Raw genomic sequence first — 15,662 nt, 5'->3', positions numbered from 1 at the left:
ATCCATCAGCCTCCAGATGAGTAGCGGAGGGATTTAGTATTGAATTGCGACTGAGGCGTCTCCTTTGGATGGATCAAGTGATGAACGGCTTATATGTCCTACGACAACATCCAATGATATGAAATCCATTTTTCAAATACAGCCCATGGCGCCGTGCGCACCGTTTTTTTTTTTTTGTTTTTGTTTTTTAAGTGCAAGAGTATCTTTCTCGCTATTCGTCGAAAATGCCTGAGTTACAGAGATATACGATCTCGATATAAAACTGAATTGTTCTATTGTACTGGTGGGTCGAAAAAATGGCGGAAAAATGTGATAATGATTGACTGATTCGTTTTACATCTCGATTTGCCCATACTTAGTCCTCCTTAAGTGTCTTTATTTTGAGCTTTTATTTTTCTTCTTCGACCCTCTCTGTACCCAAATTACAACCTTAACATCATAATTGGTTCTGCATATCAAGTTAGTTAACTACTTTAGCCTAGTGGGCTTCATTGGACGATATACTGTATATACACTGCAATTTCGGACACTGTATGGAAAAATGCTATGCCTGTTGCACTTATTATAATTGAATGTTACTTAAGGTTCTTGGTCATGTGTGATATCTTGCCAGTCAAGCTGTGCAGCTATACTATTTTTGATTAGCACTAAAGGTTATGAGCGATTATACGTAAAGCTCTTAATGGCATTCTCTGTCGTAAAAACATCAGTGTATTGAAAACTGGAACATTTTGCACCATCGTAGATCTCAGACTGGGTCTCCGTCACTCTGCGCTGGATTTCGTTATTTTCTGTTGACGATTACAGGGGCCATTTTTTCCCCGCCTACTTCTTTTTGTTTATACCTTTCTCAGGTTCAACATAATTTCGCTTTAATGCAATGAAACTCATTTCATTTCGCAATCCTGTAGTGTTTGCCATCGTTACATCTGTTTTGTTTATTTTGTTCTTTAGCTAATGGATCGGGCGTAATATAGGTACGCCCCACTGAGTTTGACTCTTCGTTTCGTTTAATTTATGCCGTTATAAAGAATGAATAATGGAATCCTAAGGCAAGTGTTTAGGTAGTTTGGCGCTCGGTGTGAATGACGGGTTTCTTCAATTTTTTAATCAGGCAATAGAATTGAACTTCTAGCGAACCAAATTTGTTCTGTATTTGCGTTTCTCTGTCACTGGCCAATTTAATCATTTTCGTTTTAACAGTAGTGCAGCGTATACTTTCTCTCGCATCATTTAATCAAGTATAATTCAAAGACAACATGTTAAAACTTGGCCAAAATCTCACCCAAAAAATAAGTCGGGAAACACCGTTCCAAACGGCGGAATGTTTGGACAAATCTGAGTATGTTTATATTCCTTGTAATTTTTTCGTGCCTGTAGACGATCGGCTGACTCGGTGACTCCAAACCTTATTCCGTACGTTTGACAATTCCATATAGTGTTGGGCTGTGCTGCTATATTTACGTCTATTTCTCATATCTCCATTTCCTGAAGCAGCAGACTTCGGCACTTTGATGTGGATGGGGTTCCATCATCACCGACTCCCTCGCTATATTCCAAATCCCGCTTTGTCGCTGATCCGGGATCTTCCAACTTTTGCCCGGGCTTTCCAAAGGATTTTGCGTGCCCCACTTTTTCGACTCATTTCCTATTCACATCTGGTGGGCTGTATTGCCTTTTCCTTTTTTTTTTCCCCAGAAGAAGGAAAGCTTTAAAGTGGTGACCCTCTCGGTTAACTTTCATTAATAGTGCCATGCCGTCGATATATTATATACCCCCTCGTAACGTATGTTGTATGCATTACGTGTCCACAGGAAAATGTGCACCGCTGTCTCAAAATTGTCACCAGAAATGTTTTAAGCATTCAAGAACAAGTTGACAACATCCAAAATATTCTTAACGACACCTGGTAATGGCGAAGGTGGTGCCTTCGTCTAACTTATTCAAAGCCGATATAGGGTAGCTGTATTTAAATTTATTTTAATATTGTAAACTTTAAAGCTAATGTGGTGCACTGGCCTCGATATCGTTGGTTGTTTTGAAATTTACTAACGTCAAATTCCACTACAGCAACTAACTGATGAACAATGTTAGTACTGTACGTAGTAAAAGAACATCTGTTCCCGTGCTCGGGTATGCCAAAAGTTGCACAATAATGACCACGCGGTAAAAGTATCCCAAATGATAGTTTCGGAATTATAGGCCACTAAATGTTGACCACACGTTGGCAAGGGTCATGGCGTATCAGCGTTCCAAGAATTTTGATCACGTGTACAAAACTATGTGCACAAATAAGAGAATATGGGGAATCGTTCGATTTTCGCAAGAAATAGCAATTTCAACAAGAATGCTTGAGCTGATCCTAAAATTCCTGTTGTTTTCCCTCTAAAAACGGATATTTTGTGGTCCCATACGGCAAGTTTGCAAAATAACTGTTTCCTGCCCTTTGTTTTAAGAAAAATAATTCCAGCCTTTTCCCTCCCCAGGTTAGGGGAATAGATAGAAATACTGTGCCTTCCAATGGTGTTCCCTAGTCAATTTTAGTTGGAGACCTTTTTCAAACTCCCTCTTTGGCGACTGAACAAATTTTTTTTTTTTTTTTACCTTTTGAGGAAATGTGCTTTGTAGTGGGTACTTTCCTTGATTTATAATGTAGGTTTAATTAACACCATGTTGGTTTGTAAAAATACCAAAAAAAAAAATTATAATTTGTAGCCCTTTTTCGACTTTTGCTCATCGGTGTCGTTTGTGGCCACCCCATTTTTTTTTTATCCCCTCCAGGCCTCCACTCTACATCCGCATCCCTAAGCCTAAAGGGAAGGCAAGGGATGTCAAATAATCGAATCGCGTGTTTTGCAACTTTTCAAACGTGATTTTGGATCAAATCGGATTTACTAGAAAGTTTCGTAAAAATCACTTGAAAAATCATGCACGACATTCGCCTTTTTAAAGCCAAATCAAATTAAAGTTGTTTCAAGAGTCATAAAACGATTTTAGCATCTCGCTCATATTTTGCTGAGGACTCATATCCTGCTCTTCCAGGTTGGTTAACAATAAAAATAAAGGCCTGCTGATTTGTTATTGCCATGTACTTTCGGCTATCTTTGATGCGTCTAATAATCGTCGAACACAGACTGCTGTTAGTAAAACAAGAAAGCAACGCATGTGACAAAATTACGTCAAGGGTACATTCATTCCGCGAAGTATTTAGTGCCCTGAATTACATTGGTAATTTAGAATTCGTCCTCAACGCATTCATAATGATCCGTTAGTACAGTAAAACAAGATGGGAACAGCCCAAAATAAAATAGCTGAATTAGAAATATTTTCAAAATTGGTTGCATAAATGATTAGGCCCATATCTAATACGTTACCGGGAAAGTCGATTGACAATGCGACATGCATTGTTGGCGCGGCACAAGCTGCTTTCGGATTGTGTTCGACATAATTTTGTAAAGCAATACATATGTAATTGTGGCTATTCTGCGACTTTTAGTGAACTCGTGAGAGACAAAAGGTCGGACTTTGTTATATACTTTTGCCTGAAGTACATTTGTGTTGGTTTTTCGTTCATCAGAAAAGTTATCACACAATGTATGAATAATAAGACAAGTTAAATGAAACAATCAAAAGAGGATCCCCTTCAGAAAAAAAAGCCGGGAAAATAGCGTACGCTTCCACGTTTTGTTGGAGTGCTAATAGGCTGCATATTGTTCCCGGCAGCACTTTGTTTGTAAATCAGAATTTGCAAAGCTCACTAAAGTCATTTTTGAAAAAAATTTAACTCATTTTCGTTGAACTAGCGATTCTTACCTATTAGAAAAACTTCGAACTTTCATTTAAAAATTTTTTCAACGGTTCACACGTCGCATCCAACTCTCGAGTGATATATACCGACCGTTCTGTTTCAGTATCATCACCGCAGTATAATTATACAGACGGGATGAACCCGCTGTTCTTCGTAAGTTGTTTATTTTGTTTGAGTAGTTACATGGCAAAAAGAAAATTCCATGTCTCAAGCAGAGATCTGTAATTTCTTTGCTCGCAGTTTGCCATTAGCAGGTTTTAAATATTACTCGTCAAGTTGTTTGACCATCCCCCCTTACAAAATCTGTTTAAGATTTTTTGTTTAGAATTTGAGACTAAACATTTAATTTAAAAATCAAATTTAAAAATCAAATCCTAATTCTAAATAATAATCATCAAATCTAAATTTTGAATAACGCACACATTGGGCTGTACTTAGTTGCTAATATTTGCATTAAAAAGTAAATGCGGAAGTTTTTAAAGTATTATTGAATGAGTGATGTAGGCTCGTGTAAAAGAAAATTTTAAACATTCATTTTACTAAAAGTAGTTCTTGCAAAAAATTTTATTATTCTCTTGATTTGTGATGCGAAGGTGTTACAAGTACGGTTTAAAAAAAAGTCGTTGGTATTTTAATAATACGTTGAATTGAAATTTTAATCGTTCTGATGCAGCCTAGCTTGATAGAAAAAGAAAACAATATGCAAGAGGCTGCAACTAAGAAAGAACGCGTGAATTAATTAAATGCTGTCCGGTAGAGTTACTAAATAAATCGTATGCTCGTCGTGTTCCCCAGTCTATTCTTTTTTCTTTCGTCTACAGACATTCAAAACATGCTAATTAGGCACTATCTGTTGGGGAACATTAAGGGAGTAGAGTGGTTCAATGGTTCAAAGTTTTCAACATGAACAAATGGTACAAACCAAGCGTACAGTACATCCATATGTTCTGGAATAGCAAAAACATTTCAGTTTTTTGTTGCATAGAAATGCGTTTTATTCAATTCGACGCCACTTGTGCCACAAAAGTATAATGTCATCAGTAGACGAATCAGTTCAATAGCAAATCAGTAATAAGCTTCCTTGATCATTTTCTTGAATCTTGCTTTAATCAATAGACCAATCTCTGCGAATTAAAAGAAAGGATGAACAATAGATAGACGGAAAACAGCATGAACGACTTCAATAACATGCAATTGCTCGGTGTTCTATTTGTTCCACCATCTCTAAAGAAAACAAGAAATAAAGAAGACTGCAAAGTGGGTTCTTGGTTGTTACGAGACAACGCGAGAATCGAACGAAACGTGACTTTTTGGACAATCTAAAATAATGAGCGGGATGTAAAGTTACGTACACGGAACTACATACAAGGGTGTGTCTGCTTAGTTCCAAGCGAATTAAAAAAAAAAACCTTGATAGCGCCTATAAGCAACACAAGGCAAACGAGTTATTTAACTGTGGTATAACGTTCGGCATTACTAAATTTCAGCGTTATTAACGGTTAGTAGCCCCTGTCGATGTTATTGCTTTTACAAAAAGAACGAGATACAGGGGGAGTAGGCCCACATGGCCTCCATGGTCTAGCGAACGTTGATTTGAAAACACTTGTTCGTGACAGTATCATGAATGTGTGAATAGAAACGACCACCACCCGCTGTTCCAGCTGGCGGAGTGGCAGCAAATAGATGAAATGTCTCTCTTCCAAAAAAAGATATGGCTTTACGTTCAATAATTTTAAAAAGAATTAAATTTGTCAAGATGGCACTCCTAAATCGCACGTGTGGCAGGTAGTCTAAATGCAGGACAAAGGCTAGAGCTTGCAGGGTAAATAATCAATACTGTATGCTACTGGATCATAAAAAACGGCTGGCTTTGTGAAAATGAAGTTTCGGGCTATTTACAACGTAATACGTGAAGGATGAAATTATTTCCTGTAACCTTCTGCTTGTAAAACGTTTAAATAAATCAACATGTTATGTTTTATTTTTTTTTTTTTAACTTTATTGGGCGAAACGCCGCGATCCGAACACATGTTTCTTTTCGGTAAAAATTGTGCGGCGATGGGCGGGAAACATTGGTCCCTGTAACGGAAATCTTTTCCTTCCCAAGTTTCCATAATTCTTTTTTTCTCGGTTTCACGATTTCCAGTAAAAGGTATTTAAAATAAAATTTAAAAAAATAGAATTATAAATAAGAAAAGGCAAAAACAAACAAAAAAACAAAGAAACGCGAATCAAAACTGGAATGGTTTTCTATCTTTGGCCAGGGTTACATTTTACGGGGCACAATAAAAACGAATTAACATACAAATCTGAGAACGTAGAATCATATAATGCATTACGGACAAATCAGAGATAGCGGCTTTACAGATTAATTAGCAGCGGACGAGGAAGAATAGATTAAAGGAAACATTTTTTTGTAGCTTGCAATGCAGCAGATAACAAACGTTGAGCATTTAACAGATCCAAATGTGCCCCAAGTAATGTATGCTAAAGAGTTCGCAGAGCTTTTTCTTGTTATATAACCTCTTAGCATCCCTGAAAATAGAAACGTATATTTTTCTACCGTATTGAAATATTGATACAACATCCAAGTGAACAAAAACGAGCATAATCCGAATTACAGACATATTTTATATTTCATCTTCTTCGTCGTTGCACGCGGATTAAAAGTCCATAATTCCATAAAATAAACGTGTGTTTTTGGGGTTGTAAAACAGACAATTGTTCGGTTAGAATTTCAAATGGATGCCATCAATCAACGCCAAAAACCACCCTAGTTACGACATCTCTTCGATTTCAGCAGCAGTCGGATTCTTTTTAGTTAATAAACAACAGAAAACTATAACAAAAAATTTTGCTCAGACATCAGCGGTCCGAAGTTTCGTCTTTTTTCACAAAATCAAAAAAGTAATACTTGCGCAATTATTTTAAAAGCTACGGACGTAAGCTTATGAATAAATAGCTTTCAGAAAATATATACGTTTAGGGTATAATATTTTTCGTTTTAGTACCAACGCAACATTCATCCGATGTTCCGTTCCTCCAGTTTTAGAAAAATACGGATTTGACAGGTTTCAGATTATTTCGAGCGGATACAACGAATGATTTTTCAGTGGCGTAGCTTGTTATATCGTCTGTTTGCAGCAAAGAAAAAGAACAAAGTGCAGCTGTAGAAATGAGGGAAGAAAATTGAGCGGAGGGAAAATCTGAACAAAAGAAGCATTCGAGAAATTTCATGCATGGTGGAGGGGAAGTGTTTGTGTTTTAACGTAACGGAAATATTTATTCAAGGGCCCGTTTTTGTGACAAATTGTGAAATTGGGCCGGTTAAAAACACGGGAATTGCGTTACATATTTGTAAAACACTATCTGCACTAGGTCTGTGTCGGTGCAAATTTGCCGGTTAATGATAAAATGAACATTTAGATGATCAGGTTAACGCAACATTAGCTATGGTAGAGGTTAACGAAAACTAGTCCGTTAACCAGTTACCTGTAAATTCCGTAGTCATCGATATTTAAGACTTGTCAAATCTATCGAATAGATAACCGGTTAACAGCTGCAGACGGCAGCTCGGTAAAGTCCACCAGTGTCGTACACTTGAGTACAGACGACAAAAAAGATGGATGTTGACGTGTCAAAAAATGTGGACGATCTTGTTCAAAAAGTTTCGTTACATATCCCGCGACCCACAATTGTTCATGGATATTCAGTTCCCTTCATATTTTTGTATGGACTTTGGTTTTATTTGTGGGTTTTCGTTTATGGGGTTGAAGAGTACCCAGAAGCAGGATGGATTACGTTGGCCGGCATTGGACTAATCCAAATTTTAGTTTCACTATCGTGTTACTGGTCCGTTCACATAAGAACGCTTCTTACTTGTTCGAATACTTCCGATCCGTTAAAAGCAATTTATGTAAAAGTTGTCCCCACGCCTAACAATGGTGCATCTCAACTTGTAGCAATTCATAAAGCAAAGGTAATTTTATTATACACTTGGTTTAAAAGAATTACTAACCAAAAATTTTCTCCACCATTTAGGATGTCCAAGGAGAAACTAAAATTTGGTTTGTTTTTCAAAAAACCAGATATAACTGGTAATACTGGCATTGGCCTAATTTTTTAAGAACACACTGTGACAAAAACGTTTTAATTTAAATTTTATTTCACTTTAGGGATTTTGAAGATAAATGTTTCAAAGGAACAGTTTTTCCCATTACCCATAGTTATCAGAATTACTTGGATTGGAAAGGTTATCAAAATGACAATGAGATAAATGAAGCTGAAAATAACTTTGGCAAAAATGAGTAATGATACTTTCAGCTACCCAAGTTCTCGTTTAAGAGATTGCATCCATGTGTTGCTATAATTTCAATTTTGATTTTGATAGGTTAGAAATGGTTGTACCAGAATTCATGGAACTTTTTTTGGAGAGAGCAACAGCACCATTTTTTGTTTTTCAAGTATTCTGTGTTTGCCTTTGGTGTTTGGATGCCTATTGGTAAGAAATCAATTTTGTTGAATGTTTTTTGTACCATAATTACCATTAATGTTTTATGTTAGGTATTATTCCATCTTTACATTACTTATGTTGGTTGCTTTCGAATGCACTCTTGTTCAGCAACAGTTGCGCAACATGTCCGAAATTAGGAAAATGGGCAACAAGCCATATTCAGTTCAGGTAGGGGTACTTTTTTTTCTTTTTCGTGGATGCGATAAACTGAGATTTTAATTTTAGGTTTATCGTAGCAAAAAATGGCAAATGATCTCAAGTGATCAACTAGTTCCTGGTGACTTAGTTTCCGTCAGTCGTTCCTCAGATGATTCATTGTTAGTTCCATGCGACATGCTACTTCTTCGCGGACCATGTATTGTTGATGAATCGTTGCTAACTGGAGAATCAGTTCCCCAAATGAAGGAACCACTAGAAAATCTAGCTTCTGATGAGCTCAATCGTTGTTTGGATCTGGAAGATGAAAGCAGGCTCCACATATTGTTTGGAGGAACCCGTATAGTTCAACACACTTCGTAAGTTGAATACGATATCAGCAGTAAATTTAGAGGTCTTGTCTTCATGTTTATTAATATTTTTTAGACCAGCAAAAACAACTGGACAACTTAAATCTCCCGACGGAGGCTGCATTGCCTATGTTCTTCGTAACAGCTTTAACACTTCTCAGGTAGTTATACATGAGTAAATTCTCTACATGAAAATTTCTCTGTATATTTAATTATACAGAGATCGGTTTTCTTAAACTTCTAGCCAAGATTCTTTTTGTGTGTTGTATTTTACGAACTAATTGTTTTTCTTAATTTATATTACTTATTTTACTTTTTGTTGTGTCTGCAGGGAAAATTGCTACGTACAATTTTGTTTGGCGTAAAACGCGTCACGGCCAACAATCTGGAAACTTTCGGGTTCATCATTTTCCTTTTATTTTTCGCAATCTTGGCTTCGGGTTACTTGTGGATTAAAGGCACTGAAGATCCCAACCGTAACCGTTACAAACTGTTTTTGGAGTGCACATTGATTTTAACATCAGTGGTGCCTCCAGAACTGCCTATTGAACTGTCGCTAGCCGTCAACACTTCATTAGTCCAACTTACCAAACTTGGAGTTTATTGCACCGAGCCTTTTAGAATCCCATTCGCTGGCCGGATTGAAATGTGCTGCTTTGATAAAACTGGGACCTTGACCAATGATAACCTCGTCGTTGAAGGTATCGCAGGTCTCGACAATAGTGACCCGGCAGTTGTACAAAGCATAAATGAAGTACCTCTGGAAACATTGCAAACGTTGGCTACATGCCATTCGCTCATTCACCTGGACGAAGGTTTAGTTGGCGACCCTCTAGAAAAAGCTACACTGACAGCAATTGATTGGACGTTAACGAGAGGTGACGCGCTGATACCTAACAGTAAATCGGTAGGTTGCTATCTTGTCGAAAACAATTTGTTGTGTTTTTCATTGTTCTACTCTAATTTCTTCAGGTTAGGAGCCCAGCCTTAAAAATAGCTCAAAGATATCACTTCAGCAGTGCTCTGAAGCGAATGGCTGTTGTAGCCGGTTACACCTTATCTGGCTCTACGGACGTAAACTACATAGCCTCCGTAAAAGGAGCTCCTGAGACCTTAAGATCTATGTTCGTCTCGGTGCCTCCTAGTTATGACGAGGTCTACTTAGCGATGTCCCGCAAAGGAGCTAGAGTCTTGGCCCTGGGCTACCGTAACCTGGGCATGTTAAGTCATCAAGCAGTTCGGTCACTGAAGCGTGACACCGTTGAATCGGAGCTTAAATTTGCCGGTTTCTTGATTCTTTCGTGTCCGTTGAAGAAAGATTCTCTAGCGGTTATACGAGAAATTGTTTCATCATCGCATCGTGTCGTAATGATAACCGGGGATAATCCTTTAACTGCGTGCCATGTTGCAAAGGTGCTAAAATTTGCAAAGAAAGCATCTACCTTGATTCTGAGTTGTGTTAACAACGATTGGATATGGCAAAGTGTTGACCAAGATGTGGAGCTTCCACTGATACCATCCGACCTAAAACGTTTCACATCCGACTATGTGCTTTGCATTACGGGTGTGGGCCTTACTCACTTGCATAATGCGCATCCTGAATTTTACCAGCGTATTTTACCCCACATCCGCGTTTATGCCCGCGTGAACCCCAAACAGAAGGAATTAATTATTACTTCGTTGAACGGACTCGGCTACGCCACCTTAATGTGCGGAGACGGAACTAATGATGTAGGAGCATTGAAACATGCTCATGTCGGTAAGTTAAAAATGTTTTTAATTGAATGAAATTTGTATTCATTTGCAAATGCTGTGGTCTTTTTACTAGGTGTCGCTATTCTATCCCACCTACCAGAATCTACGTCCAAATCGAAAAAAGTCGAAGACAAAACGAAAGAAACAGAAGTGAATATCGCAAGCCAGGAAAAAAATAAAAGACTAGTTTCACGTCACGGTGAAAAGGGAAGATCCGTTCCTGGTTCTCACGATGTTGTTCATGCCTTGGATCCTCGCTTGGAGCGCCTAAACAGGGCACAAGTTCAGTTGCAACAAATGATGAAAGATATGGAAGAGCAAGAGCGAGCCCAACTAGTCAAACTAGGAGACGCGTCTATTGCTGCCCCGTTTACATCCAAAATGAGCTCTATCCAAAGCATTTGCCACGTCATCAAACAGGGTCGCTGTACGCTGGTCACTACTTTGCAAATGTTTAAAATCCTAGCATTGAACGCCCTTGTATTGGCTTACAGTCAATCTGTCCTCTATCTCGAGGGAGTGAAATTTAGTGACGGACAGGCCACGTTGCAAGGCTTGCTCTTGGCAGCTTGTTTCCTATTCATTTCCCGATCAAAGCCTCTCAAGCATCTGTCGCGAAATCGGCCTTTACCCAACATTTTCAATTCCTACACTATCTTGACTGTACTACTTCAATTCTTGGTCCATTTTTCCAGTTTAGTATTCTTGGTTCAACAATCGTCGATGCGCTTACCACCAAGAGAATCCCCTTTCCCCGATTTAGACAAGGAATTTGAACCCAATCTCCTCAATAGTACCGTTTACATCATAAGTATGGCTCTTCAAGTATCGACAATCGCCGTCAACTATCGAGGTCATCCCTTTATGGAAAGTCTTAAAGAAAATCGCGCCTTGCTCTACAGTTTGGTGGGAACTGGATCGTTTATTCTGGGTCTAGTTCTTGGCTTGATGCCAGAAATTAACCAAGAATTTGGAATAGTAGAATTCGAGCCTCAATACCGCAATCTACTCGCGGGAGTTCTCTTGGCCGATTTTATTCTTGCTTTCGTGGTAGATCGAATTTGTTTGTTCATTTTTGGCGAAGGGAAATTAAAAATTGAAATTGAATAAAAATGTAAACCTTGAAAGATCAATACAAGTAAATTAAAACGGCTTAGGGAGATGTTAACATATAACATTATTTCAAAGATTTACGTAGAACGTCATGTATTTCATTTTTTATCACAGTCACTAGTAACGTTGGGCCCGTCCAGGGCCGGGGTACAGGTGGCGCTAGCGTATCCTTACGCTATTTCTAAGAAAATCGTTCCACTCCATTTTTTCGCCCGTCTACTTTTAATTTTTTTCACAATCAAGAGTTCCCCTTTCTTGCCCGCCAACCCACTCACTGTTTCTGCCCTTCCATCCCCTCACTTTCACTGCCCGTCAATAAAACAGATGAAGTTGCCCGTCGACCCCCTCTCTGCCCGTCAAGCCAACCTTTGCCCATGAAACCACTCTTTGCCCGTCAACCCCCTCTCTGCCCGTCGACCCCCTCCCTGCCCGTCAACCCACATTCTGCCCGCAAAAATGCCTCCTGTAGGGGCACATGTACCTTTTTTTGCATTTGCCCTCCCTTTCGTCACAGTCTCTGCCCGTTAAAACCCCCGGTATAGTTGTCCGTCCACTCACTTTTTCCTTCTGTCCGTCAACCTACTATGCCTGCCAAGAAACCCGCCGTTGTTGCCCGACGACCCCCTGTCTGCCCGCCGACCCACTCTCTAACCGTCGGCCCGCTAAAACGCATGCTGTATGGCGCATCGACCTTTTGTTTGCATTTGCCCGTCTTCTGTCACAATTTCAGCCCGTCAAAATGACCGCTTTATTTGCCCGTCCATCTACTCTTTGCCTCTGCCCGTCTTTCCTCGTACAGTCTATGCCCATCGTCCCATTTACTGTGCGCCAAAAATGCTCCTTTTAGTTGCCAGTCCACCCAGGCTTTACCTCTGCCCGTCTTACATCCCACAGTTTTGCCCGTCACGCCAATCTTTATTTCCTATTTAACGCACCCACTATCCGTTCCCGTCGGCTTACGTGCTGTTGCCCACCCGTTATACGCAATACTGGAAAGAAATGAAAAGTAGCTTAAATCCACATTTCCAGCCACATTCTAGTTTTCCAAATCCCCATCCCGCCGATTCACTGCAGCCGGCGGCGGTCTGAACCCTTTTTCAGGTAGTCCCCCCGCCAGCCAATCACAGCAAAAGCACAGTGTGACAGACAAACAAACTCCTCCCCCAATTTCCTTGTTGTTTTGTATAGTATAGACTAGTAACGTTGGGCCCGTCCAGGGCCGGGGTATAGGTGGCGCTAGCGTATCCTTACGTTATTTCTAAGAAAATCTTTCCACTCCATTTTTTCGCCCGTCTACGTTTAATTCTTTTCATAATCAAGAGTTCCTCCCTCTTGCCCGCCTACCCACTCACTGTTTCGGCCCGTCCATCCCCTCACTTTCTCTGCCCGTCAAGAAAACAGCTGAAGTTGCCCGTTGACCCCCCTCTCTGCCCGTCAAGTCAATATTTGCCCGCCAAACCACTTTCTGCCTGTCAACCCACACTCTGCCCGTCAACCCACACTTTGCCTGCAAAAATTACTGCTGTAGAGGCACATCTACCTTTTTTTGCATTTGCCAGTCCTTTTGTCCAGTCGTTGCCCGTCAAAACGCCCGCCGTAATTGCCCGTCCACCCAAATTTTGCCTCTGTCCGTCTTCCCTCGCAAAGTTTCTGCCCGTCAACCCACTTCGCCCGCTGTTATTGACCGTCGGCCCCCAACTGCCCGCCTGCCGTCTCTCTGCCCGTCGACCCACTCGCTGCCCGTCGGCCCACTCGCTGCCCGCCAAAACGACCAATATAATTGCCCATTGACCTTTTCCTTGCATTTGCCCGTCTTTCTCTCACAGTCTCAGCCCAGAAAACGCCCGCTGTAGTTGCCCGTCCACCCACTTTTTTCCCTTTGCCCGTCTTTTTTTAAAATATTCTCTGCCCGTCAACTCCCTTTGCCCATACAAAAAACGCTGTAGTTGCCCGTCTTCCACCGTACAGTCTCTGCCCGTCGGCTGAAAGCCCGTGGACTGAAAAGCCCGTAGACTAAAAAACCCGTAGACAAAAAAATTTCCTAAATCCACATTCCACCCGCAACTTAGTCTTCCGATTCCCCATCCCACCAATTCAGTGTAGCAGACAGCGGTTTTGGCGCCAGCCAATCACATCCCACCAATTCACTACAGCCAGCGGCGATTTCCCTCCAATCACAGCAAAAGCACAGCGTGACAGACACAGGCTCCACCTCCAATTTCCTTGTTGTTTTATAGAGTATAGACTAGTAACTTTGGGCCCGTCCAGGGCCGGGGGATAGGTGGCGCTAGCGTATTTTAACGCTATTTTTTGAGAAAATCGACCCACGCCTATTTTTCGCCCCTCTACTCTTATTCTTTTTACATATCAAGATTTCCCCTTTCTTGCCCGCCGATCCACTCACTGTTTTTCCCCGTCCATCCCCTAACTTTCTCTGCCCGCCAAGAAACCAGCTGAAGTTGCCCGTCGACCCCTTCTCTGCCCGTCAACCCACACTCCCGTCAACACACTCTCTGCCCGTCAACCCAACTCTCTGCCCGCCAAAACGCCTGCTGTAGGGGCCCATCTACATTTTTTTCATTTGCCCGTCCTTTTGTCACAGTCTCCTTCCGTTTAAACGCCCGCTATAGTTGCCCGTCCACCCTCTTTTTGCTTCGGTCCGCCTTTCCTCGTAGAGTCTCTGCCCGTCAACCCCCTTTGCCCGCCAAAAAATCCGCCGTTGTTGCCCATCGACCCTCTCTCTGCCCGCCGGCCCACTCTCTGCCCGCCGGCCCACTCTCTGTCTCTCCGTCGGCCCGCCAAACCGCCTGCTGTATGGCGCATCGACCTTTTGTTTGCATTTGCCCGTCTTCTGTCACAGTTTCTGCCCGTCAAAATGCACGATTTATTTGCCCGTTCATACACTTTTTGCCTCTGCCCGTCTTCCCTCGTACAGTATATGTTCATCGTCCCATTTAGCCCGTACAGCCAAAAATGTTCATTTTAGTTGCCCGTCCACCCACTCTTTGCCTCTGCCCGTCTTCCATCCCACAGTTTTTGTCCGTTACGCCACTCTTTATTTTATATTTAACGCACCCGCTATCCGTGCCCGTCGGCTTACGCTGTTGCCCACCCGTTTTACGCAAAGCCCGTAGACTGAAAAATTGTCTGAGTCCACATTTCCACCCACATTCTAGTTTTCCAAATCCCCATCCCTCCGATTCACTTCAGCCGGCGGCGGTCTGAACCTTTTTTCAGGTAGTCCCCCCGCCAGCCAATCACAGCAAAAGAACAGTGTGACAGACAAACAAACTCCTCCCCAAAATTTCCTTGTTGTTTTATATAGTATAGACTAGTATATGGCGGCCCGTCCCAGGACGGTAATAGGTGAAGTCTAGTATTAAGTGTCTGCTCTCGTTTTCTCCCTGCCTGCAGCTCCCCCCCTTCTTCCACCCTCGGCTCACGATTTGCCATCCGTCTGCTTTTTCATACTGACTGCAATTTTATTCCAGTCCTTTTAAGTTCGAAAAATAAATGTTGAACTCTTGCCGGTGGCAGTTGGAAATATTGTTCACGTTTTCGAACCTTACTCCAGGTATTTGAATGTCATGCGGTTCCTATTCGACCAATGGTAAGAGGTACGGAAAAGAAGAAAGCAAAATGTTAAGCCTAGCCAGAATCAGTTGAAGTTTTTACTTCGTTTGTGTTATAAATTCTTACACAACTTGTTCTTTGTTATCTGATGATGGGTCAAGAACGAATCGGCAAACGAACGATCAGTCGTCAGTTGGACAACAACGTTGATTTAGCATTACGCTGATGAAATTACAAAAGCTTCTGTTTAGAAATCGTACTCATTGAAGTTTAACATGTCCCCTTCTCGTAGGTGAACAATTTCCGAAATCCACTGTAAATTGCCAATTGTGGTCGGGAGCGTAAACGTTACCTGAAGCAATACTGCAATAATCGAAAATAAAATGAGAAAGCT

The 15,662-nt window shown here is 41.1% G+C and overlaps 1 protein-coding gene across 1 annotated transcript; it reads left to right on the top strand.

The window, feature by feature from the left end:
* The first annotated feature begins 7,390 nt into the window (after positions 1-7,390).
* LOC130697314 (endoplasmic reticulum transmembrane helix translocase-like) lies at positions 7,391-11,734 on the top strand. Its single transcript, XM_057520232.1, has 10 exons — positions 7,391-7,787; positions 7,850-7,905; positions 7,984-8,115; positions 8,199-8,309; positions 8,372-8,489; positions 8,547-8,836; positions 8,904-8,988; positions 9,159-9,734; positions 9,800-10,586; positions 10,656-11,734. Exons 1-10 carry the CDS (start codon positions 7,431-7,433, stop codon positions 11,690-11,692), a joined length of 3,549 nt encoding a protein of 1,182 aa, XP_057376215.1. The 5' UTR covers positions 7,391-7,430; the 3' UTR covers positions 11,693-11,734.
* Positions 11,735-15,662: the final 3,928 nt, after the last annotated feature.

This window comes from Daphnia carinata, chromosome 9 (assembly GCF_022539665.2).
Source record: "Daphnia carinata strain CSIRO-1 chromosome 9, CSIRO_AGI_Dcar_HiC_V3, whole genome shotgun sequence".
In the NCBI taxonomy this organism is placed as follows: Eukaryota; Metazoa; Arthropoda; class Branchiopoda; order Diplostraca; family Daphniidae; genus Daphnia; species Daphnia carinata.
The sequence above is the reverse complement of the archived record's forward strand: the minus strand, read 5'-3'. Positions and strand labels throughout refer to the sequence as shown.